We start from the raw sequence: 24,700 nt of genomic DNA on the forward strand, positions 1-24,700 counted from the left end.
CCCCCGCACCGGACCGGGACCGGCAACGGGACCACAACCCTCGGTGTTGCTCCCGCGCCTCACTCAGCCAGAGAGCGGGAACCGGTCTGTATGTGGGATCCGAACCCTCGGGCAGGAGCGCCGCCGCGCTTCCCAAGCGGCGCACTATCCAATGCGCCACCGGGCCGGCCCCTTGAAACATTTCTAACGGCCTCTTTATTATTTCTAGGTTGCCTAACACGTACAAATAGTGTCACAAGGCTCTTCCAACAGAGACAGGATATAAAAATTGTGCTTTTGATGCCTCTAATACTAGTTTTTCAGTACCTGTATAAGTCTTAAAGAACAATGCAAGTAGAATGGCAGTAAGAGAAGCAGTTTGGAGAAAGCCTGGATTTAACAGTGGTTAAGATTTCGTAGAAAACAGTGGTCAAAAGGACCTAATCCCAGTTTGGATCAACAGATATTTACTAAAATACAGCATTCAAAACCCTTGAGAACTTCCAGAACTTCCTTCTAACACAGTGTTCCTGGCTCTCCTCCAAATTTTTCCATGTAACTACATATCTCAGAAGCCCTAAGCTTGAGATTTTAGTGGCAATGATAGTAGCTTTTCGAACAATGGTATATTTGAGAGCATTAGTAAGTATGGCTGCCTTCAATAGAGACTTTTTTTAAACGTCCCTTTAAAAGAGAATTATCAGAGTGAGTTAAATACTAAGTTTCATGTTTTTCTCTTTCACTTATATTACAGAGTCAGGGAAAGAATACCACCCAGGCTAGTGAATGTGAAATATGCATTTCACCTCAGAAGACAAGATCACAATTTGTCTACCTGCTAATCTGAAAGGAGAGCTTGTCATTTGTTCAATGAACACTTAATGAGTGTAAATTGTGTGCCAGGCTCTTATTTGTCATCAATACGAGGGTGTTAAGCAAAACTTAAGGAACAAAGAGAAGACCTCCAAAAGTTTAAAAAATAGCCTAGAAGTTAGTAAGCATTAAATTAACTCTGAGAAAATAATTCTTCATAAGAAAAAGACACATGTTGTTCAATAGTTACTTATATATAGCCAATGATAACATAAAAGGTCAAAATTTACTAGTCTTATTATGTATTAATTACAACAGTGTTTACTAATCTAAATAAACAAAAAGAACCTATAAGATAACAAAATGATAAAACAGGTATCACCCAAACAAAGTGTGTGAGGGGAGAGGGATAAGACATTCACTCAGGACTCTTCAGATATAAGATAATCTACTGTTTTTAAAGATCTCCAGGAAAGCCAACCATATTATCCCTTCAGTGAATACTCCACTGTTTAACAATTCTCACTTTCAACTCTCACCCTCTCCACTGTTCAACAACTCTGCACTCTGGATTTCCTGTGGATCACAGGGGCATGTGGGTCTATAGTGCCTTGTTGTGATATTGATTATGCCATCCCTGCAGGGGCAGAAAGCTTGCTTTCTATCCTTCAGAATTTACTATAGTCTGGACTTTGACTAAATATGAGTATTCTTCTCCTATCCTTCAAACCCCACTACCACTACCACCACCCCCACCACCACTACCATCACCCCCACTACCAACCACTAGCAATATGCCAAGCAGAAAGCAACTGGCTTCATTCATCTAGTATATATAGTCATCTGCTAAGCCCTGTGATCTTGCATCTTTGTTGTTCAAGTTTCATAAGTGATACTTATGTGGCCTATCCACTAGGCAATGAAGGACTCTGTAAATCTGCAACCACCTTCCATTTTCAATATATCAGGATGACAAAGTAGAAAATTTCTGTTACAAGTCTTTTAAAAAGGAGTATTTACAGTGCAGACTGAAAAAATAGTTCCCAAACACTGGCATGTACCATTACCTAGTGACTCAGTGGGTCCACAGTGGGGCCTGAGAATTGCCTTTGTATTGAGTTCTTACATGATGCTGATGCTCGTGGTCAGGGCACTATTTTTTGAGATCACTGCTCTAGATCAGAGGTTGGCAAATATTTCCTGTAAAAGCCTAGATAAATATTTTAGGTTTTGTGGGGCCATACAGTCTCTGTTACAACAACTCAAAGTGCAAAAGTAGACATGGGCAATGAATGGGTATGGCCATACTCCAATAAAATGCTATTTATGGACACTGAAAAATTTAATTTCATATATTTGAATTTTCAAAAGAACGTTATTTTCATAATTTTTTCCAACCATTTAAAATTATAAAAAACATTCTTTGCTTATGAGCCATACAAACATAGGCAGGGGGCTAGATTTAGCCCATGGGCCATAGTTTGCCAACCCCTGTTCTAGATGAGTGGTTCTCAACCCTGGCTCTTCATGACAATTAGCTGGAGAGTTTTAAAAGACCCAGATAATTTAAGATATTCCCATTCCAAGATATTCTGATTTAACTGGTCTAAGCCCTACAGTGATGCTTGGTAAAACCAGGATTGAGAACTACTGCTCTTAAGCAATGCTTCCCCAAATGACTTCTAACGGTATTTAGGATTTCATAAGCCTTACATGAATAAAGTGCCTGGGGTTAGGTAAGTTTGGAAAATGAAGTTAAAAGGATTTATTTATTGCAGGACTTCAGAAAATCTTCTCACAAATCTCCAAGAGGAGTCTATAGCATGCAGTGTTTTATAGATTCATCCGACCACCAAACCCATAGAGCATCTCAAGGAACATTTGGGAAATACTGCTTTAAATCTTCACTCATAAAAAATACCAGATACTTAATACTTAGATTCATAAAATTAGGGTAAAATATGAGAGCAGAAATTAATGAAAAAATGAGAAACAGTTTTGATTCTTGTCAAAATAATAATAAAAAAGACAAACTCCTGATAAATCTGAACAGATAAAAGAGAAAAAAGTGGAGGGGTAAACACAGTAATAAATTTGAAAAAAATAAGGTAAAAGACAGTTTTCTACAATGTCAAAACTAATACAAAAGATGCAGAATATCAGAACACATAGTTATGGAAGAAAGTGAAAAAAATTACTAATGTCCTCAATCCCCATTTAAAGAAAAGGAGATAATGATACAGAGTCTTAACAGATTTATTGGTATATTCTCTCAAACTTTTCAAAACCTAGATGTCTCCTTGATAAATCCAAAGCATGTATAACATTATTTCCCAGCCAGATACACAGTAGGCACTCAGCAAATATAATGAATGTATTTTTGAAAAATCAGAACACGGTTGTCAAAAACAACTCCTCCAGAAAAGAAAGTACCATTTCCACAGCACCAGTGGCAGTCAGTATCCAATGCCCTGAAGTACTGAACTGTTAAGGTTCTTCCTATTCTACCCTGCATGAAGAGAAAAGTTGTGATACTGTGCCACAGAAAGGAGACCAAAACCCACCAGGCACCACTGGTAAGGAAAGTCAGTAAAACTAACCCTCACCTCTTTCATAGCTTCTTACACCACAACATCCTAATAACCTCTAATACTAACTAGAAGGACACTTCTCTGACATGATAAAATGTCAAACAATAGGGCTGGCTGGTTAGTGCATTTGGTTAGAGCGTGGTGGTGTAACACCAAGGTCAAGGGTTCAGATCCCCACACTGGCCAGCTACTAAAAAAAAAAAAAAGGTCAAACAACAAGCTATTAATGGACAAAATAAACTCTGCTATAGAAGTGAACTCAGCACATAATCAAGTGAGACAAATAACTTATGAAGAACTGGATGTTATCTTAACTGCTTGACCTGGTTAATGCCCACAAATGCAGCCTAGTGGTACTCTTCATGCATTATGGGCCATGCTATTCCAAAGAGTGTCATATGAATGTCAACAATTATATATATATAAAAAAAGCATGTACTATTCCACACTCACTTAAAGCAAACCTGTATAAACCTAAAATTGCCTGACTAATCAGTTCCAGAGAACAAGAAAACACTTCATTCATGTTACTAATTCATTGTAAGAAACATGTCATTAAAACTTCAAATCTAAAATATGAAAAAAAGGTTTTAAAAATACTTAAAAGATTGTGTCTATTAATATCTGTAAAGTAAGAAAACAGAGCTTTTGAAATTCTACATAATTCAGTGAGTCAAAATTTGAGATAATGAAGAAAAGTGAAAAAAAATTGTGTTCAGTGATATGATTCGATACCTAGAATATCTAAAATACTTAGCACAACATATACTCAATAAACTGTAACTCTGAGATATCCTCATTACAGATTTCCTATGTACATTGTCCTGTAGAGTAGATAAGTATACCAAATTTCAACTTATTCTTATTAGAGATAATTTAAAAAAAAAAAAAAAAGAAAAGAACTGGATCTGAGTTGAAAACAGAAAAGGGCCAAGAAATGTAAGTTGCTTGAAGTCACAGAATTGACAAATGCGAGAAAGATTGTCCAAATCCTTCTATGACTCCCAAGTCTATGCTCCCTCTATTACACCAAGCAGCCAAAAGAGACCTTTGGCTTAACAGATATTCACTGAACATCTATGATGCAACAAGCACAGGAGTATAAATGCCTGACATAGAATGTTTTAAGGAGACCTCAGTTAAGTCAACTGCCCAATTATTTGATTTGAAACCTAGGTCTCCTAAATCAAATTTCAACAATCCTCCCACTATATATTCTTTACGTACCTAAAAATCACATATTCTAACATGCAAAGTATTATTCTTCCTATGAATCATAAACAGTATTTTCATGCAGGGAACTACAAAATTTTTATTGTAGAATGTTGTTAGAAGAATACCAAAAAGGGCTGACATCTCACACAGACAACATCTTTTGTGCTTTTAAGCCATCCTTAGTCCTGAAACACACACACACACACACACACACACACACGAAATAATTTGGGAAAGGGTTAGGAATCAGAATTCTAGGTCAATTTCCAAAGCAAACTAAATTCAGTTCAGGTATAGCATATTCTCAAATACATCACTTACAAGTTTGTATGAATATTTTAATGTAACCACTTAGAAAGCATGAACATTTAAGTGAGTTGAGACAGTCATTCTCAGCAATCTGTTAAGAAAATTTCAGACAATTCGATGTTTGTACAACTTGGAGAAATGTGGGCTTAAAAATAATACAGTTCAGTGGATTAATGTTAGATGAACATCCATAATCATTAACAGATCTGCAAAAGGCTCTGTATCTGATCTTACCCTGCTCAACATTTCCTATCATGGACAAGATGAAGAAGACCCAGAAATTATATTGAAAGATTAAAAGAAAACTTCAGAAAATCAACAATTTCTCTATCATCTTTCCTGTTTGGCAAAGTAGAACCTGCAGCTGGCTATCTGCCATATTGAGACAAGAGAGAAGTATAAAAAGCAAGTAGCATTTTCCAAAAAAACTCAATGAAAACGTTCCCATGAAAATGCCCTAATTATATGGACTAAAAGAGGAAGTAACCCATTTAGCAGATGAACTAAGGAGCAGAGTACAACACAATGACTCCCATCACCTACTAACCAATCGACAAATGACACACATGTGGAGATTCTTATCACTTCAGAAGGAAGTAATAACCAGGGATATTTGAACTTTAAAAATCTTTGGACAAAGTAATTCCAGTATAAACAGGAAAGAAATGAGTTTCTCGTAACGTTAGTGACTCTGGCCAAGTAAAATTAAGATGAAACCATTTTAAGTTAAGGTTTCTTAAAAACTATACTTACCACAATCCATTCAGCAATATTTTCATAGAGCTCTGGACTAAAAATTGCTTTTTTAAGCCTAGCTAGAGGACCATCAGCATCTACTAATCTGCACCGCATGAAAACATCACAGTAGCCTCTAAAATCATTGCAAGGGGAGCCAGGTTGCAGGGTGATGGTTCGACCATTAAAATGCTTGCTCCACTGTGCAGACCCTGTACTGGCACAAGTTGATGGATCCACTGGAAAAGAAGAATCAAATATAAGATAAAGATTAGATTTCCTAAAGAGCCAGTTGGATAAAGTGAAAGGAAAAGAAGAAACTGCCTAAAATCATTACCTTCACATGTTATATAAACCTTCACTGGTTAGGATGGATAATGCCATTTGTAATTCACCTTAAATGTTACAATATAAACAAACAACCAGCAAGTCTTGATTTAGTACCTATAATGGCTTTGAAACCTAGCAGTGTTTATATAAATTATTGCTATAAAGCTGGCAATGTTTTATCTAGTTTATCATTTAAAAAATATTGTATGGATCACAATGCTAAAGACACAATGCTGTGTTACATGCAAAATTTTCTCAAGAGGACAGATTTAGTTTAGACAGATAGTTTCCAGCTACATGTGAAAGTTTAACTCTAAAAATTGAGGGGAAATAATGGTTTTTGAAAAAGATTATAAACTGAATTTAAAAGCCTTACTTTTCTTCATACAGCAGACATGGCACAATTCCTTGTCATCTTTACCATCAGAACTGGCACAGGTACATTCTTCCAAGCTATATTTCTCACAGATAGAACCTGCACATTGCTGGAGGAAAAATAAAAGACAAATTATTTAATCCCTATACAGTCAGACCTATTGCTCATAGTGATAGATAGGCAGGTATGAGCTTCCAATGTCAAAATAAAGTGGAAATATAAGTGGAAAACAAACACACATGAGTATAAGAACTGGATCAAATGAATATATCTGAAAGAGAGTAAATGCAAGTAAGTCAAATCTTTTAACGCAATAAATGACTAAAGGAAAAAGAAAAAACTAAACAGCAGAGAGAGATTAGATGAGCATGCATTTTATGTTGGTTATTATGGTTCCTCTATAAGGAGAGAAAAATGAAATTTTCTTCATGTAGAGGAAAATATTATTTAGCCATGAAAGCTCTAAAGACTTTCCATTCAGAGAAAATGACCAGAAGAGTTCTTTTATTTAGGCTATTAAAATATTAATTTGTAAAACTTAAAAACAGTATAGACAAAGTCACATGCCTAGTTGTACAACTACATTTCTCTACAGAATGTCAAACACATATAGTTGGAAAGAAGAAAAGTTATAATAGAATGCCGCTTGTGCCACGTAATACATTCATGTCTTTGTGGAGAATAGATAGGGATATTTCTGAAACAGAGACCAAAATTAATTACATTAAATATGCAGCTTTAAGTGTCAACAATTAGTATGAAAAAGCAAGTTTTACAAAATTAAATAAAAAACATATAAAATCAAATACCTACCCCATTAATGCACACTTGTGTATGTCTATTACAGTCTGTGAAGTTTGGTTTAGGGTCAGATGCTGGACAGAGAGCTGTGAAACCATTACATACTCCTTCTCTTGCACAGTCTGAATCATCCCGACACTTCTCAGACTTTGACTTGAATGCACACTGTGCTGTACAACAGGGACCTTGACTTGGACTAGAAGAAACATTAAGTGATAAAACAAAGTAAATCACTAGATATTTTCTATAAACTTAGATATGGTCCTAATTTTTAAATCATAAATCTCATCTTTTAAATAATAAGTATGTCACTGGTATACAACTTCAAATACTGGAATAAGAGGCTACTAAATTTAAATATCCTAATAAGTGTGGAAAAATAATTAAACATCTTGTTTTCACAGTCAATGCATACTATATTCAGCATTCTCCTCTGTGTGCCTACAGTGAAAAGCTAGGATGGAAAATGGATTTAATATTAGGCAATTTATCAGTGTTTTTCATAGTTACATCACACATTAGTCAATTTATCAGTCTTTCTCACATTTTTATGGTAAAATCAAACTAGAATAAATAGACTAGCCATTTAAAAAGTATTGTATAAACAATATTCTATTGCATGTATCCATCATTACTAAAGAAATTTGACAAGTGAAATAATTATATAACAGTAAGTTATAAAAATGCACAGTCTCCATATTACCTAAATATTTAAAGTTAAGATCCTAAAAAAATATATCCTAAAATATCCTAAAGCCCAATAACAGCCAGCAGGAGCACAAGAACCATGAGGAGCCAAAGGCAGCCTCTGAGACAGACAGTAGCAGCACAGGATACCATTATGCCAGCAGCCCAATGATGCAGCAGACACTGCCACTGAGTGGGTGGTCTGCTACAGCCATCACCAGAGTGAATATTGCCGCAAGGCCAGACTACAGCAGGAACTACCACCATGCAAGTGGCCTGCCAATCACTTGACTGCACTGACACAAGGAAGGTCACCAGTAGAGCAAGTGCAGACTCAGGACCCAGTGGCTCACCCCATACAGAGAATTACACTGCCCCATGCAATAGTGCACTTGGGGATGGGAGTTATGTGCACAGCCCATGCAATTGCCGTGATTTGGGGAGTCACACACAGAATCCCTGGGGGGTACAGAAACCCAGGATGGCCAAATAGAGTAAGGAAGAAAATTCCAAACCACCACCATACCATCTCCCCACTGGGAGAAGCACGAACCCAAGAGGTCCATCTGCCTGTAGAAAAAAAGAAAGAGAAAGCCTGCCCAAAGTCACTGATTCAAACTGAGGAGCTGCAGTATACCCCAGCACACCCATCAAGGTCACAGGGATGCTAGCTGGGGTGCCAACCAGCCCATGCAGGGTCACCCACCCAAGCCAAAGAGCAACAGGGCACCAAGGTGCTTCTCCCAAGAACTCGAGAGCTCACCCATATCCTCGACAACCCAACACAGTGTCACTAACTGCAGCGAAAAATCACTAAGTGCCCCACTAAGTGCTCCTAAAGCCAAGGAGGCACTCACACACAACTCTGACATTGAATACAGCTGAAGTACCCACATGGAGATTACAGTACTGCATCTACCTGGAACCAATACTAAAACACCCACCTCAACAGTCAATATAAAACACATCTACAGGAGGAAGTCCTTCTCAAAGCCAACTCCAGAGTAATGGAAGAAGCAATACCATTATAATACCAAATGCTCTAACAAATGACCAGATATCAGTGTAGGTATACAAGAAATACAATTTAAAAAACAAACAAAAATAAGAAAATATGACACCAGCAAAGGAATACAATAATTCTCAAGTACCAGATCCCATACAGCAGGAAACCCTTGAAATGACTGAAAAGGAACTCCCAAGCAACAATCTTAGGAAATTCAATGAAATACAAGAAGACTCAGTTAGAGGACCCAACGAAATGAGAAAAATTATACAGGATATGAAGGAGGAAATTTATAAAGAGATCAATACCTTAAAAAAGAATGTAGTAGAACTCCTGGAACTAAGGGGTTCATTTGACGAACGAAAAAACACAAATCAAAAGTTTAGGCAGCTGCTAGAGCAAGCAAAAGAAAGAATTTCTGATCTTGAAGACAGTCTTTTTGAAATAACCCAGGCAGACAAGAAAAAAAGAAAACAGAATTTTTTAAAAATAAAGAAAATCTAAGAGAGCTAGCAGACAACCTGTAGTGGATTGAATTATGTCCCCCCAAAACTCAGTGAAGCCTGAATTGTATCCCCCACGTTTTATGTATTAGAAACTTAGCCCCCACTGTGACTGTTAACAGGGTGGGAACTCCTATTATGGTAATTGTGAAGTGGGGCCTTGAAGATGTGATTGGGTGGTAGGACCGTGCAGTAATGAATGGATTAAAAATGGTGGTGAGGGGCACGGTTCAGAAGGCTTTTAAAAGAAGAGGAGAATCTTTCTTTTTCTCTCTCTGCTCTCTCTGCTCCCACCATCTTGCAATGTGAGACCCCTGAGTCACTGTCACCACCAACAGATGGACAGTGGACTTCCCAGTCTCAGAAACTGTAAGCAATAAATTTCATTTTCTTTATAAATCATCCAGTTCTGTGTGTTCTGTTATAAGCAACACAAACAGACTGATACACAACCTTAAGTGCACAAACATCCTAATCACGAGTGTTCCAGAAGGGGATGAGAAAGGAAAAGGCCATTGAGAACATATTCTATGAAATAATAGTGGAAAACTTCCCAGGTATAGAGAGAGACATGGACCTTCAAATCCAGGAGGCTCAAAGGTCCCCAAACAGGTTCAATTCAAAAAGATCCTCTCTAAGACACTTTATAGTCAAACTGACAAAACTCAAAGACAAAGAGACAATCCTAAAAACAGCAAGAGAAAAGTGCCAAGTCACCTATAATATAGTCCCCATCAGACTGACAGCAGACTTATCAACAGAAATTCTACAGGCCACAAGAGAATATGATGATATATTCAAAATACTAAAAGAAAAAATCTACCAGCCAAGAATACTATACCCAAAGTAAAGACTATCCTTTAGAAATAAAGGAGAAATAGTGTATTTCCCAGACAAAAATTTAAGATTTCACCACCAGAGAACCAACTCTACAAGAAATCCTCACAAGGGAGTCCTGCATCTGGAATCCAAAGAATGATAATCACTACCACGAATACACATGAATGAAGAAAACCCACAGGTAGAACAAAACGCAAATGAAAAAGAGAAACTACATATTACCACCTCCAAAAACCAACAAATACTGAAGACAAATAAGAAAAGGGGAAGAAAGGAACAAAAGATATTTATAACATCCAAACAAAAATTGATAAAAATGCCTGGAATAACACAATACATTTCAACAACAACCTTAAGTGTAAATGGATTACTTTCCCCACTCAAAAGACACAAACTCACTGATTGGATTTAAAAGCTACATCCAACTATATGCTATGTACAAGAGAGTACACTTTAGACCATTTGGACTTGGCAGATATCTACAGAGTAATTCATGCAACAACTACAGACTATACATTCTTTTCATCAGCACGTGTAACATTCTCCAGGACAAACCACATATTAGGTCACAAATCAAGTCTCAACAAATTTTTAAAAATTGAAATCAATTCAAGTATCTTTTCAGTCTACAATGGATCAAAACAGACATCAATAACAAGCAAAATTCTGGAAACAAAACAAATATATGAAAATTAAACAACATGCTTGCAAACAACCTGTGGGTCCAAGAAGTAATTAGAAAAGAAATCAAAAAATTTCTTGAAATAATGTAAATAAAGACACATCAAAACCTGAGAGATACCACAAAAGCAGTACAAAGAGGGAAGTTTATTGCAATAAACACATCAAAAGAAAAGAAAGATTTCAAAAAAACAACCAAATGCTATACCTTGAAGAACTAGAATAACAAGAACAATGCAATCCAAAGTTAGCAGATAAAAAGAAATAATTAAGATCAGAGCAGAATTAAATGAAATGGAGACCCCCAAATTATACAAAAGATCAATGAAACACAAGTTGTTTTTTTTGAGAAGATAAAAAAAATAGACAAACCATTAGCTAAGCAAAAAAAAACAAAAAAACAAAAAAACAAAAGAGAGAGAAGATGCAAATAACAAAAATCAGAAATGGAAAAGGAGACATTACAACTGATACCACAAAAATACAAAGAATTATTAGAGACTACTATAAACAACTATATGCCAACAAATTTGAAAACATGGAGGAAAGGGACAAATTTCTGGTTACATACAAACTACCAAGACACAGAAAACCTGAACAGACCAATAACAATCAATAAAATTGAAGCAGTAATCAGCAGTCTCCCTACAAAGAAATGCCCATGATCAGGTGGCTTTAATGCTGAATTCTACCAAATGTATAAACAGGAAATAATACCAATACGCATCATACCATTCCAAACAAATTGAAACAGAGCCATTCTCCCAAACTCATTCTATGAGGTCAGCATCACCCTGATACCAAAACCAGACAAAGATAAAACAAAGAAAGAAAACCACAGGCCAATATCTTGGATGAACATGGATACAAAAATCCCCAACAAAATACAAAATATTAGCAAACAGAATACAGCAACACATCAAAGAAAATACATATATACACCACAATCAAGTGGGATTCATCCCAGGGATGCAAGGATGGGTCAACATATACAAGTCAATAACAGTGATACACCACATCAACAAAATCAAGGACAAAAACCATTATCTCAATAGTTGCTGAAAAAGCATTTGACAAAATTCAACATCCCTTCATGATAAAGACTCTCAGCAAACTAGGTATAGAAGGAAAGTATCTCAACATAATAAATGCCATATACAACAAACCCAGATGACATGATCCTATATATAGAAAAGCCTGAAGACTACCAAAAAACTTACAGCTGATAAAGGATTTCAGTAAAGCTGCAGGATATAAAGTGAACATGCAAAAATCTGTAGTGTTTTTATACTCCAAATACCATCTAGCAGAAAAAGAAATCAAGAAAGCAAGCCCATTTACAAGTGACCAAAAAAAAAAGAAAAGAAAATATCTAGGAATAAATTTAACCAAGGAGTTGAAAGATCTCTAAAATGAGAACTACAAATCACTGCTGAAAGAAATTAAAGAGGACACAAAGAGATGGAAAGACATTCTATGCTCTTGGACTGGAAGAAATAACATTGTGAAAATGTCCATACTACCCAAAGCAACCTACAGACTCAATAAAATCTCCTTTAAAATACCAATGACATTCTTCACAGAAAAAGAAAAAGCAATCCTAACAATCATATTGCAAAACAAAAGACCCTAAATACCGAAGCAATCCTGACCAAAAAAAAAATAAAGCCAGAGGCCCTACACTACCTGACTTTAAATTATCCTACAAAGCTATGGTAAACAAAATAGCATGGTACTGGCATAAAAACAGATCCTCGGACCAATGGAACAGAATAGAGAACCCAGATTCAACCCACATACTTAGAGCCAACTGATCTTCAACAAAAGCACCAAGAACGTACACTGGGGTAAGACTGGCTTCAATAAATAACTGCTGGGAAAACTGGAATCCATATGTAGAAGAATGAAACTAGACCCATATCTCTCACCACATATAAAAATCACTTCAAATAAATTAAAGACTTAAATATATATAAGATCTGAAACTATAAAAGTCCTAAAAGATAATATATGGGAAACACTGCAGAAAGTAGGACTGGGCAAAGACTTTATGAATAAGACCCAAAGGAAAGGCAAAAAAAGAAAAAATAAACAATTGAGATATCAAACTAAAAAGCTTGTATACAGCAAAAGAAACAATCAATAGAGCAAAGAGACAACCTATGGAGTGGGAGAAAATATGTGCCAACTATGCATCCAACAAGGAATTAATGTCCAGAATGTACAAGGAATTCAAACAACTTAACAGTAAAAAAAACAAGTAACCTGATTTAAAAATGGTCAAAGGAGCTGAACAGGCATTTCTCAAAGGAAGATATACAAACGGCTAACATGTGAAAAAAATGTTCAACACTGGTAAACATCAGGAAAATGCAAATCAAAACCACACTGAGATATCATCTCACCCCAATTAGACTGGCTATTATCAAAAAGACAGAGAATAACAAATGCTAGTAAGGATGCGGAGAAAGGGGAACCCTCCTACACTGTTTGTGGGACTGTAAATCAGTGCAGCCATTAAGAAAAATAGTACGGAGGCTCCTCAAACAACTGCAGATAGAACCACCATACAATCCAGTAATTCCACTGTTAGGTATATACCCAAAGGAAGAGAAATCGTCATGTCGAAGGGACACCTCACTCCCATATTTATTATACCTCTATTTACAACAGCCAATCTAAATGTCCATCCACAGAAGACTGGATAAAGAAAATCTGGCATATATACACAATGGAATACTACTTGCCATTAAAAAGAATAAAATTCTTCCATTCACAGCAACATGGATGAACTTAGAGAAAATTATGTTAAATGAAATAAGCCAGACACAGAAAGAGAAATACCATGTCCTCACTCATAAGTGGGAGCTAAAAAAAGAAAGATACAACAATCACAATAATTCATTGAACCTTCAAAAGGAGAGCACAGAACTGAGGCCACCAGAGGTAGGATTGGGGAGCAGATTGGCCACCAGAGGTAGGACTGGGTAGGATTGAGGGTTAGTGAGATATTGATAATGGTCCACAAAAAAGGATTACACTTTGTAATATTGAATATACTAATTATCCTGATTTGAGCATCACATATTGCACACAGGTATTGATATTCAAACTGTACACCACAGATATGTACAATCAATTATGTTTCAAAATAAATAAATAAAAATAAATTTTAAAAATAGAATTTAAGAATAAAAACAGAAAAAAAATCCTAAAAATATAGAAGACAGTTACATTTTTATAGTTAGGAACTAAATAATATGTATTTTATTAAGCATCCTTTGTATGACCCTTTTTATCACCCACTGCACAAACTGCAATTACAAGTCGTTCAATCTGCTAATAAAAGGGCACTAACAAATGCTATTCTCGAAAAATAAATAAAACAAAAAGCATCAAATAAAGGCAAAGTTTCAAAACTATATGCATTTCTTAATCTCAGTTTTAAATCTGTCATTACTGCTTTTGTATGACTGCACAGAAACATTAATACTACTGGAATTAGAAAGGTACCTGCATTGTTTTCCAGGTTTCAATTTGCATTTTTTCCCCTCTGGCTGGTTTGCATCAAAGCAGCAATCATCTTTACACTGGTCACTATACCCACAATCACATTCTTCACCTTGTTCTACCATTCCATTTCCACATATAGGTTGGCCAGATTCTGAGGAAAATAAACAAGACAAGGTGATGTACATATTAATTTTATTTAAAATTAACAGACTTGGGTTCTGGTCAAGATGGTGGAATATACGGCCCCCAGCATCAGTCTCTCCCACAAATCAATGAATTTACAACTATAAAAATGTAACATCAGCCAAGCGGGGGCCACTGGAGCTTAGGTGAAAAGGAGGAGAAACCACAAGAGAAAGAAAAAACTGCTCTCAGTGTTTTCGGCCTGTGGCCGCTTGAATACTGAAGCACATGGAGCAGAAGCCTACAGAAGCTGCAGCTGTGACTTTTAGATGGAGTTACTTGGAGGCAGAAAGGTCTCCCTTTGTTCTCTCTCAACAAAGAGAACTTTGTTGGCCCCCAGGACAGCAAGAGCACTAACAGAATTCCCGTGGACCCACACAGGAGCAAGGATCCAGAACAGCTGAAAAAGGGGAGCCATTCAGAGGCCGGTGAGTCAATGCAGGGGACCAGTGCAGGGCCCGTCCCATGGGGTGTTTGGAGCACAGACAGTGGGGAGACAGGCCCACCAGGAGAACACTGGGACACAGCAAGGACAGCTGATCTGCCCCCCAATCAGTGCAGGACCACTCAGAGGAGACTGGTGAGGAATGCAGGATTGCATGGGGTACAGTTTAATGAAAATACTCAGGCCCAGACCTGAGTTTCTATACAACCCATGTGCACCGAGTATCAGAGCAGGAAATACCTATAAGGTCAACCATTAAACTCTGAGCTGCACAAAAATTCTTCCCTAGGGAAACAGCAGGAAAGCAGCAATTTAGGTCAACCATACAGCTCAAGTACTGGTTCCCACGGGAAGTTCCCCTGTGTTAGAAGTAAGCAAAGGACAAAAAATTAGTTCTGGCCCAGGCACACCACCAATGCCTTGGGGCCTACCAGGGAACATGAGGCATGGAGTCAGGGGCAGGACCCCCGCCCATAACCACTCACACTGCCAGCACCTTGGGGCCCCACCCAGGAACTCGAGGATTGGAGCTGGAGACCGGACCCCACTCCCACATCCAGGCACACCACCAATGCCTTGGGGCCTGCCCAGGAACCCAGAGCTAGCAGCTGGGGACCAGACCCACTTCCAACAACCAGGCACACTGTGACAGCACCTCAGGCCCCCATTCAGGGGCCCAAGGCATGGAGAAGGGGACCGGACCCCGCTACCACAACCAGGCACACCTCACCAGCACCTTGGGGCCCACCCAGGGACCCAGGGTATGGAGAAGGGGACTGGACCTGCCTACCACAACCAGGCTCACCGTGCCAGCGCCTTGGGACCTGCCCGGGGACCTGTGGCATGGAGCCAGACAACGAACCCCTCTCCCACAATCAGGCACACCTTGCCAGTGCCTTCAGGCCCACCCAGGTACCCAGGGCATGGAGGAGACCAGACCCCCCTACCACAACCAGCCTCACTGCACCAGTGCCTTGGGGCCTGCCTGGGGACCCGTGGCATGGAGCTGGGCACTGGACCCCCCCACAATCAGGCACACCTCACCAGCACCTCCAGGCTCACCCGGGGACCCGGGGCATGGAGAAGGGGACTGGACCTCCCTCCCACAACCAGGAACACCTCACCAGCACCTCAAGGCTCACCTGGGAAACCAGTACATGAAAAGGGGACTGGACCCTCTCCCACAACCAGGTACACTGTACCAGCACCTCAGGGCCCACCCAGGGACCCAGGGCATGGAGAATGGGACCCAACCCCCCTTCCACAACCAGGCTCACTGCGCCAGTGCCTCAGGGCCTGCCGGACACCCGGGGTATGGAGTCAGGGAACAGACCCCCCTCCCACAACCATGCACACTATGCCAGCACTCCAGGACCCAGTCAGGGACCTGAGGTATAGAGCCAGGGATCGGATACTCTCCACACAAGGCACACCCACCAGCACCAAGGAGCATGCCAAAAACATCTCCTCCATGTTGGTGGCCTACTACAGCCATCATGATAAGCATGGCTGCCGCGAAGTTGGCTAGATGCCACAACCACCACGCAGATGGTCCACCAGCCACTGGAGTGCATTAACACAAGGAGAGTCACCAGCAAAGATAAGGAGGAGGATGTCTATTTCCACTGAGCCCATTTCAGAGTGATGTTAGAGGCATCTGCTCTATGATAGTATTGGGGGACCTGATCACACCTCTCAGCATTGGACAGATCATTTGGGCAGCAAATCAACAGAGTAACCATTATTCTTTCAGAGGGTGAGAAGAAAGCTAGGGTGATTAGAGGGGGGAAGCAGGAGGGAAAGGGGGATGGGGAGGGATTGAACAAAGGGCATAAATAATAATTACAATTTGTAATAATATATATGCTAGTAATATGGATTTGATCAACATATCTCAATGTTGAACCCCAAAGGTCTGTATAATCAATTTTGATTCAATAAAAATTTTTAAAAATAAATAATAAATAAATATATAAAATTAGCAGACTCTTTAGAATTTCATAAAAGAAGGAGAAAGGAAAACTTTGATGAATAAGAAAAGTGGATCAAACTAGAAATCTGGAAATTAGGAGACCTAATTCTAACAGGGGCTCTGCTAAACTAGCAATGTGACCTTGGGTAAGTCACTTCCCTTTTGGGGGCCTCAGTTTCTTTATTTGTATAGTGAGGGGATTTGACCAGATTTAATACCTTCTTATGGTCCCCTTCTAGAAATGTTAACTTGCTACTTAAGCCATTCCACACTGAGCTTTATTAAACCACAACTGTACTATTTATATCACACAAATACAAATTAAGCTAGTGCTTCATCTACCATAAAAAAATTAAACTTTTTTTGTTACAGAAAATTTCAAACATACATGAAAGCAGTAAAAGAATAAGCACAATGAACTCCCATCTATCAATCACTTAGCTTTAAGAACAGTAGTCAATATGCTGTTCTTGTTTCATTTACCCCCAGAAGTTTTTTTTCCTGGAGTATTTTAAAACAACCCTATCTAACATATTATTGTTTCTGTAAAGACTTCAGGATGCACCTCTAAGAGATAGGTAATTAGTTCTTTTTTAAACCTAATGAAAATACCATTACCACATCTAACAAAATTAACAATATGTTTAAGAGCATCTAATAGCCAGTCCATGTTCAGTTTTCCTCAACTGTCTCTTGAGAATTAGTTGGTTTGAATCAAGTTCCAAATAAGGCTCCTACAACCCCAACCCCATAGTTGCTTTTGGTTAACATGTCCCTTAAGTTCTTTTAACATATAACAGATTCCCCCTCTTTTTATTTTTACACTATTTGTTAAAGAAGTTAGGATATTTTGTCCTACAGAATGTCTCACATTCTATCTGGCTGATTGTAATACGGTCAATAAGTAATTCTTTTTAATGTACATTAGTTTTGTTCCTCAGCTATATCAAGCTCCTTAAGGGAAGAAACATGCATTAATTTTATCTTTTGTACTCCCACAGGGCCTAACAGTATTGGGCCAGATTTTGGTTGGTTTGACAGTCAGGTCTCAGCAAAGTGAATAATTTTAGAAAATTTATTCAGCTCTCTTCTAAAGTTCTTTGAGTTTTGTCAATGAAGTTGAAAATTGGAATAGGAATGCTTCTTTTTGTTAAGATCATAAAATAACAGAACTTTAGCATCTACAGGGAATGATAAGAATCAAATGATTCCATTTTCTAGGAAAGAAAACTAACTTTATGACTTGCTAGAGACCATATACCCCAGTATGGGCAAAACACAGACTAAATCCAATGTCTTCGTGGTCTAAAATCTGGTGCTCTTTTCTTTCCAGTACACCAGATCAATGTGGAAAACAGTCCTAGTATATAGGCTTTCCATTGCAAATTGAATAAATAAAAGGAAACATCTCAAGCAGAGGAACCCCACATGAAGCACATCTGAGTCAAAAATATTCCAGAAAAATTGGCTTTATATTCAGAAAGTTCATTTTTATCTTTAACCACATTAATGATTAAAGGAAATCTTAGAGGTCATTGAAGCTCCATCCCTCTGTTTCATTTTATACCATCTCTTTTGTTCTCTAAAACTAGAAGCATGCACATGTACATACATACTAATAAAGTAAACAATAATGATTTTCCAAAGTCTAGTAATAATTTTATAACTCGTGTGACATCTAATTTAGGAGAAAAGGAAAACTGATAAAGTCAGAAAAACCTTAGGTGCAATATTTGCTACATATTAACTTCTCTCATATAATTATTACTTCAAATTAGCTATTGGCTAACAGTTTAATACATGGAAAAGTTCCCGTTTAAATGCAAAAATTATAATAGATAGATATTTTGTTGTGATTTAAGAAACAAAAAAGTTCTACATAATACTTATAAAGCAATATACTCATTTTTAAAAGTGAATTTCAGGCTAACCAGTTAGTTCAGTTGATTATAGTGTGGTACCAGCCATTCACCAAAAAAAAAAAAAAAAAGTCAATTTCAATCAGAAAATTTACTGTGAAAACCTGATTACAAATGAAGAATCTATGTACAACTTCTATACTAAGAAGAACTAGAAAAATTACCAATGATAACAATAACAAAAATGATAACATCAATGTAATTTCAAACTGTCATTTTAAAAGGAAAAGGGGGCCAGTCCACAAAAGGAAAAATTGATCAACCAGACCTCATCGAAATTTAAAACTTTTGCTCTGTGAAAAACGAAAAGAAAAGCTACAGACCGGGAGAAAATGTTTGCAAACCAGTATCTGAAAAATGACTAGTATCTAGTCTATATAAAGAACTCTCAAAACTCAACAGAAAAAAAAAAGTTCCATTAGAAGTGGCCAAAAACATGAACAGACCCTTCACCAAAGCATATATACAGATGGCAAATAAGCACATGAATAGATGTCCAACATCATTAGTCATCAGAGAAACACAAATTAAAATCATGAGGTATCACTATATACTTACATAAATAGCTAAAATAAAAAATAGTGAAAACAATATTTCTGGTAAAGATGTAGAGAAATTGGACCATTCATACATTGCTGGTAAGAATGTAAAACACAGTATAGCCACTCTGGAAAAGTTTGGCAGTTTCACACAAAACAAAACAAGCAGTTATGTACATGGTCCACCAATTGGATTTGGGGGCATTTATTTCCCCCAAATAAAAAACTTATGTTCACACAAAAAAACAGTACAAAAATGTTTATAGTTGCTTTACTCATAACAGCCAAACACTGAAAGCAGCCCAAATGACATTCAACAAGTGAATGTTTAAACAGACTGTGGAACATACATACCATGGAATTCTACTTAACAATGAAAAGGAACAAACTTGATATACACAAAAATTTAGATGAGTCTCCAGGGAATTATGCTGAGTGGAAAAAAGGCAATCCTAAAAAGTTATATACTGCATGATTCCATTTATACAATTTTTTCTTTTTAACTAATAATAATTGTGTATATTTATGGGATACAATAGGATGTACTGACCTATGTATTATATAGAAAGCTTCAATAGAGCTAATTATTAAGTGTGGTCACCATGCAGTGCACAAGAGATCACAAAACTTATTCTTCTAGTCTAACTGAAACTTTGTACCCTTTGATCAACATCTTCCGTAGCCCTACCCTCCTCCATCCCCCTCTATAACGATTTTTTTCTATTTTTTAAATTGTGGTAAAATACATATAACCAGGATTAATTACCATTTTATTTTGGGTTTGTTTGTTTTGGGGTGGGGGGTGATGGCTGATACAGGGATCTGAATCCTTGACCTTGGTGTTATAATACCACACTCTAACCAAATGAGCTAACCCCCCAACCCCCCCACAGGATTGCCATTTTAAGCATTTTTAAACATACAATTGCATGAAATTAATTACATTCACATGCTGTGTAACAACTACCTCTATTTCCAAAACTTTTTCATCATCCTAAACATAAACTCTGTTTATTAAGCAATAACGTCTCATTATTCCTTCTCTTCAGTTTCTTATAACCTCTAATCTACTTCTGTCTTTGAAAAATTTTTTTTCTTTTTAATTTATTTTTTCTTAATTGACCCATGATAATTATATATATTTATGGAGTACAATGTGATATTTGGGCACATTTATATAGTGCTCAATGATCATGTCAGGGTATTTAGCATATTCATCATCTCAAACATTTGTCAACTCTTGGTGTTGGGAACATTCAACATCCTCTCAACTAGCTACTTGAAGTTACACGGTAATGTGCTGTTGTCTCCCTATATTACTATAGAAAACTAAGTCCTATTGTTCCTATCTCTCTACAGTTTTGTATCCATTGACCATCCTATTATCCCCATGCCCCCCACCCCCTTCCCCTTACCAGTCTCCAGTAACCACTATTCTACTTTCTATTTCTATGAGATCAACTTTTTTAGCCTCCACATATGAGTGAGAACATGCGATATTTGACTTTCTGTGCCATTTTCAAACTCATCCATGTTGCTCCAAATGACAGAATTTCACTCTTGTTTATGCTGAATGGTATTCCATTGTGTCCTATATAGTAATTTTGAAGTGACAAACTTTTAGAAAGGGAGAACAAGTTAGTAAGATGGGAGAGGGGACAGCAGGAGGGAGGTAGGTGTGGTGATAAAAGTGCAACACTGAGGGATCCTTGTGCTGATGGAACTGTTCTGAATCTTGACTGTAGTGGTGGATACATAAACCTACACACATGATAAAATTGAATAGAACTAAATATACACAGAGAGAAATGATAACAAAAAAAACTGGGGAAATCAGAATAAGATCTGTGGATTGTATATCCTGGTTTTAATATTGTACTACACTTTTGCAAGATATTACCATTGGGGGGAACTGGGTGAAGGGTTCAGAAAATCTATTACTTCTTACAACTGTATGTGAATCTACAATTATCTGAATTAAAATTTCAATTAAAAACAAAAAGACGTGCTTATTTGGAAATCTTCAATTCTTTCTCCTTTGCTGTCATATGTTTAACCCCTCTTCAAGTGTTTTTTATGTAAAAGGTGAACAAGCCTCAGTGTTTGCCCTCAAGTAACTTATAATCATGTGAAACAAGACAAGGACACATGCAAAAATAAACCATAATATAAGGCAGAATATTTACGATATGTTAAATACCACAAGGTTGAGTATGTTAAATGCCACAGGAGATGCACAACAAATGAATGAAAAAACAAAATGTATCCATACACTGGAATGTTATCCAGCCATAAAAAGGAATGAAGTTCTGAAACATGCTACAACACGGATGAACCTTGAAAATATTATGCTAAATGAAATAAACCAGACACAAAAGAACAAATATAGTATAAATCCCACTTATATAAGGTACCTAGAATAGGATAATTTAGAGAAACAGCAAGTAGATTAGTGGTTACCTAGGGCTGAAAGGAGGAAGAAGCAGGAGTTATTTCTTAAGGGTTACACAATTTCTGTTTGGGGTGATGAAAAACAATTTGGAGAAGGATAGAAAAGATGTTTGCACAACGCTGTGAATGTAATTAATGCCACTGAATTGAACACCTAAAATTGGTTAAAATGGCAAATTTTGTTATATATATATTTTATTACAAAAAGGAAAAAGAAAAAAGAATTTCATAGTAGCTTTATTCATATTATCCCAGACCCAAAAAAACCCAGGTGTTCAACAATAGGAGAGTGGATGAGCAAACTGGGATATATTCATACAGTGTAATACTACCCAGTAATAAAAAGGAGTAAAATATTAATGATGAATCTAAAATATTATGCTGAGTTGAAGCAGCCTTCCACAAAAGGGTTACAAACTGTATGATTCCATTTATGTGAAGTTTTAAAACAGACAAAACCAACCTACGGTGAAATAAATCAGATAGTGGTTGCCTCTGGGGTGTGTTGGGGACAGAGACTGGTTGGGAAGGGAAATAAAAGAACTTTCTGGGACGAAAGAAACATTCTCTTATCTTGATAGGTGCTTCATTACCCAGGTAAATACATTTGCCAAAAATCATCAAGTGTTGCACTTAAGATTTGTGCATTTCACTTTCGTAAAAAACAAAAAAAGAACTACAAACAGTATTGAACTCTAGCTGATAATATGTAGGCTAAAGTGTTTAGGAGTAAATATACTGATGTTTGCAACTTGTTTCAAATTGCATCAAAAAATATCAATTGAGGGATGCATAGAGTAATAAATATGGATAAAGCAAATACAACAATGTGTTTTAATTGTAAAATATGGGTGGTAGATATGTGAGTGCTCACTGTATAATTCAAGTTTTCTGAATGTTTGAAAATGTTCATAAAATAAGGTTGGGAAAATATACATACCAACAAAACAGTTATTTCTCTTCTTCTCAAGAACTTGGCTTATATTTCTAATGCTACAGAGTGAGAATTTATTGTTGTTAAGTTTGTCCCCAGATGTTGCTCTTGCATACATAATGTAATTGCCATTTTCTTTTTGTCCTAAATTCTTAGATTCTCCTGGTGTGCACTCTGTTCCCGAATCATGCTGTCAAACAGAATATAGAGTTATATAAACAGGAAGTAAAAGAAGGTTTTCAGGTCATCTGATTAAACGTAACTTTTTAAAGGGAAGGAAAGAAAATCAGTGGAGGTCTAGCCACGATAATTTATATCTTTGTAAGTAGGAACTAGAATTGAGAACTATCATAAAAGTCTATTAAAAATAAGATCACTTACTTTTAAAACTCTTAACAGTAATAGAAACTACTTTAAAACTACTAAATATTCTTTAAAATAAATGCTAAATTACATGCTATAAATAGTTCAGAGAAAAAAGAAAAACAAAAGAGAAAGGAAACAAAAGAAGCTGGCATGTAGTTAAGTATATATAGAATTGGAATCTAAGAAGGCTAACTTATTAACCAATACATAAGAAAGGTAAGTAAAAAAGCTGAGTAGGGATAAAAACACAATGATCTATTTTAAAATTAAAAAAGAAAAGCCAGAAAGCAAAAAAACCATTACATCATTTGCTAAACATTCAAAATGTACTTTAAACAATGAAAAGTGATTCTCATTCAAAAGATATTTGATTGCATATGTACCACACACTTTTCTAGGGCCAGGAGATATATTATTTTGTTTCAACAAGCCAGACAAAATTTCTTGCCTTCATAGAATTCTAGCATTGTTACGCTTACTTTTCTTATTCTAATCACAAATATTCTATCTTCCTCCCTTCCAGAATGGTCAATACATTCAGTACATTACTGTGTTCTGATATACAAAAACTAAACACTCATATATACATTTGTTTTCACTGTAAACAAACAAAAAAAATCACTCAGCATAAAAATTAGGCTAATAACTTTTTAAAAATCTATTAGGCAATACTTACAGGAGATCCAAAGTTATGTCCAACTTCATGAGCAAAAGTAATGTGAGAGACTTTGGGAGGTACATGAGATCCATAGTTCTGAACAGTAATAATACCAGTGTTTAAGGACTTCTTCTTACCATCTGAATAGAGTTTACTTTTTTCACATATTCCTCCAGAGCTTCCTAATTCAGAACGAAAAGCAGCTAAATTAGCATTTATTCTACCCTCCCCCAAAACAGCTAATATGTGCTTTATTAAATTAAAACATTTTGTATTTTGAATCTAAAATATTCACCCAAATGCATCAAATACTCAAAAGTTTCTTTGGTCTAAGACTAGGAAATCAGTTCAAATAAAAGTTTTAATGACACCCCCATAAAGACACTCCCAGGATTCACTACACAGCCCTTATAAAATGTTGTTCTTCATAATCAAAATGTCTCCGAATTTTTGCTCCCAATAATTTAACAAAACAAATATTTACATTTCCTTTAAATTTGAATATATCGGACCCAGCAGCCGAGTGTGTGTGGTGCAGGGAGACATCCAGCAGGGGAGGCGGAAGCTCCACAAAGAACATACGCCCTGTGGTGCCACCATGCAACCCAGCAGCCCGGCCGAGTGCATGCTGACCAGAGAGGTGGCTCCCTGGAGAGGCCCAAGACCCAAGGCAACCATGCACACAAGGCACTAGTGGCCAACCAAGCAGACACTGAGGTAGCCATACCAAATTGGCAACCCCAGCAACATCCTAGCCAGACAATCATGTCAAACCAGTAGACTGTGACATCCCCTGCCATAATGAGTAAACATCAAAGGAAAGATACGAGAAATATGAAAAATCAAGAGAGTAC

General features: G+C 36.9%; 1 protein-coding gene across 1 annotated transcript in view; it reads right to left on the reverse strand.

Annotated features, from left to right (window-relative positions):
• ADAM10 (ADAM metallopeptidase domain 10) overlaps positions 1–24,028 on the reverse strand; it is a gene marked incomplete at its 5' end in the record, with an annotated part of 33,495 nt that extends 9,467 nt beyond the window's left edge. The window contains 6 exons of the mRNA XM_008593123.1: positions 5,661–5,881; positions 6,349–6,457; positions 7,162–7,345; positions 14,380–14,530; positions 22,829–23,012; positions 23,865–24,028. Of these exons, the coding sequence (XP_008591345.1) occupies positions 5,661–5,881; positions 6,349–6,457; positions 7,162–7,345; positions 14,380–14,530; positions 22,829–23,012; positions 23,865–24,028 (1,013 nt within the window). The remainder of the gene's footprint in view (positions 1–5,660; positions 5,882–6,348; positions 6,458–7,161; positions 7,346–14,379; positions 14,531–22,828; positions 23,013–23,864) is intronic.
• Positions 24,029–24,700: the final 672 nt, after the last annotated feature.

The sequence above is a fragment of the Galeopterus variegatus genome, unplaced genomic scaffold, assembly GCF_000696425.1.
Source record: "Galeopterus variegatus unplaced genomic scaffold, G_variegatus-3.0.2 Scaffold8740, whole genome shotgun sequence".
In the NCBI taxonomy this organism is placed as follows: domain Eukaryota; kingdom Metazoa; phylum Chordata; class Mammalia; order Dermoptera; family Cynocephalidae; genus Galeopterus; species Galeopterus variegatus.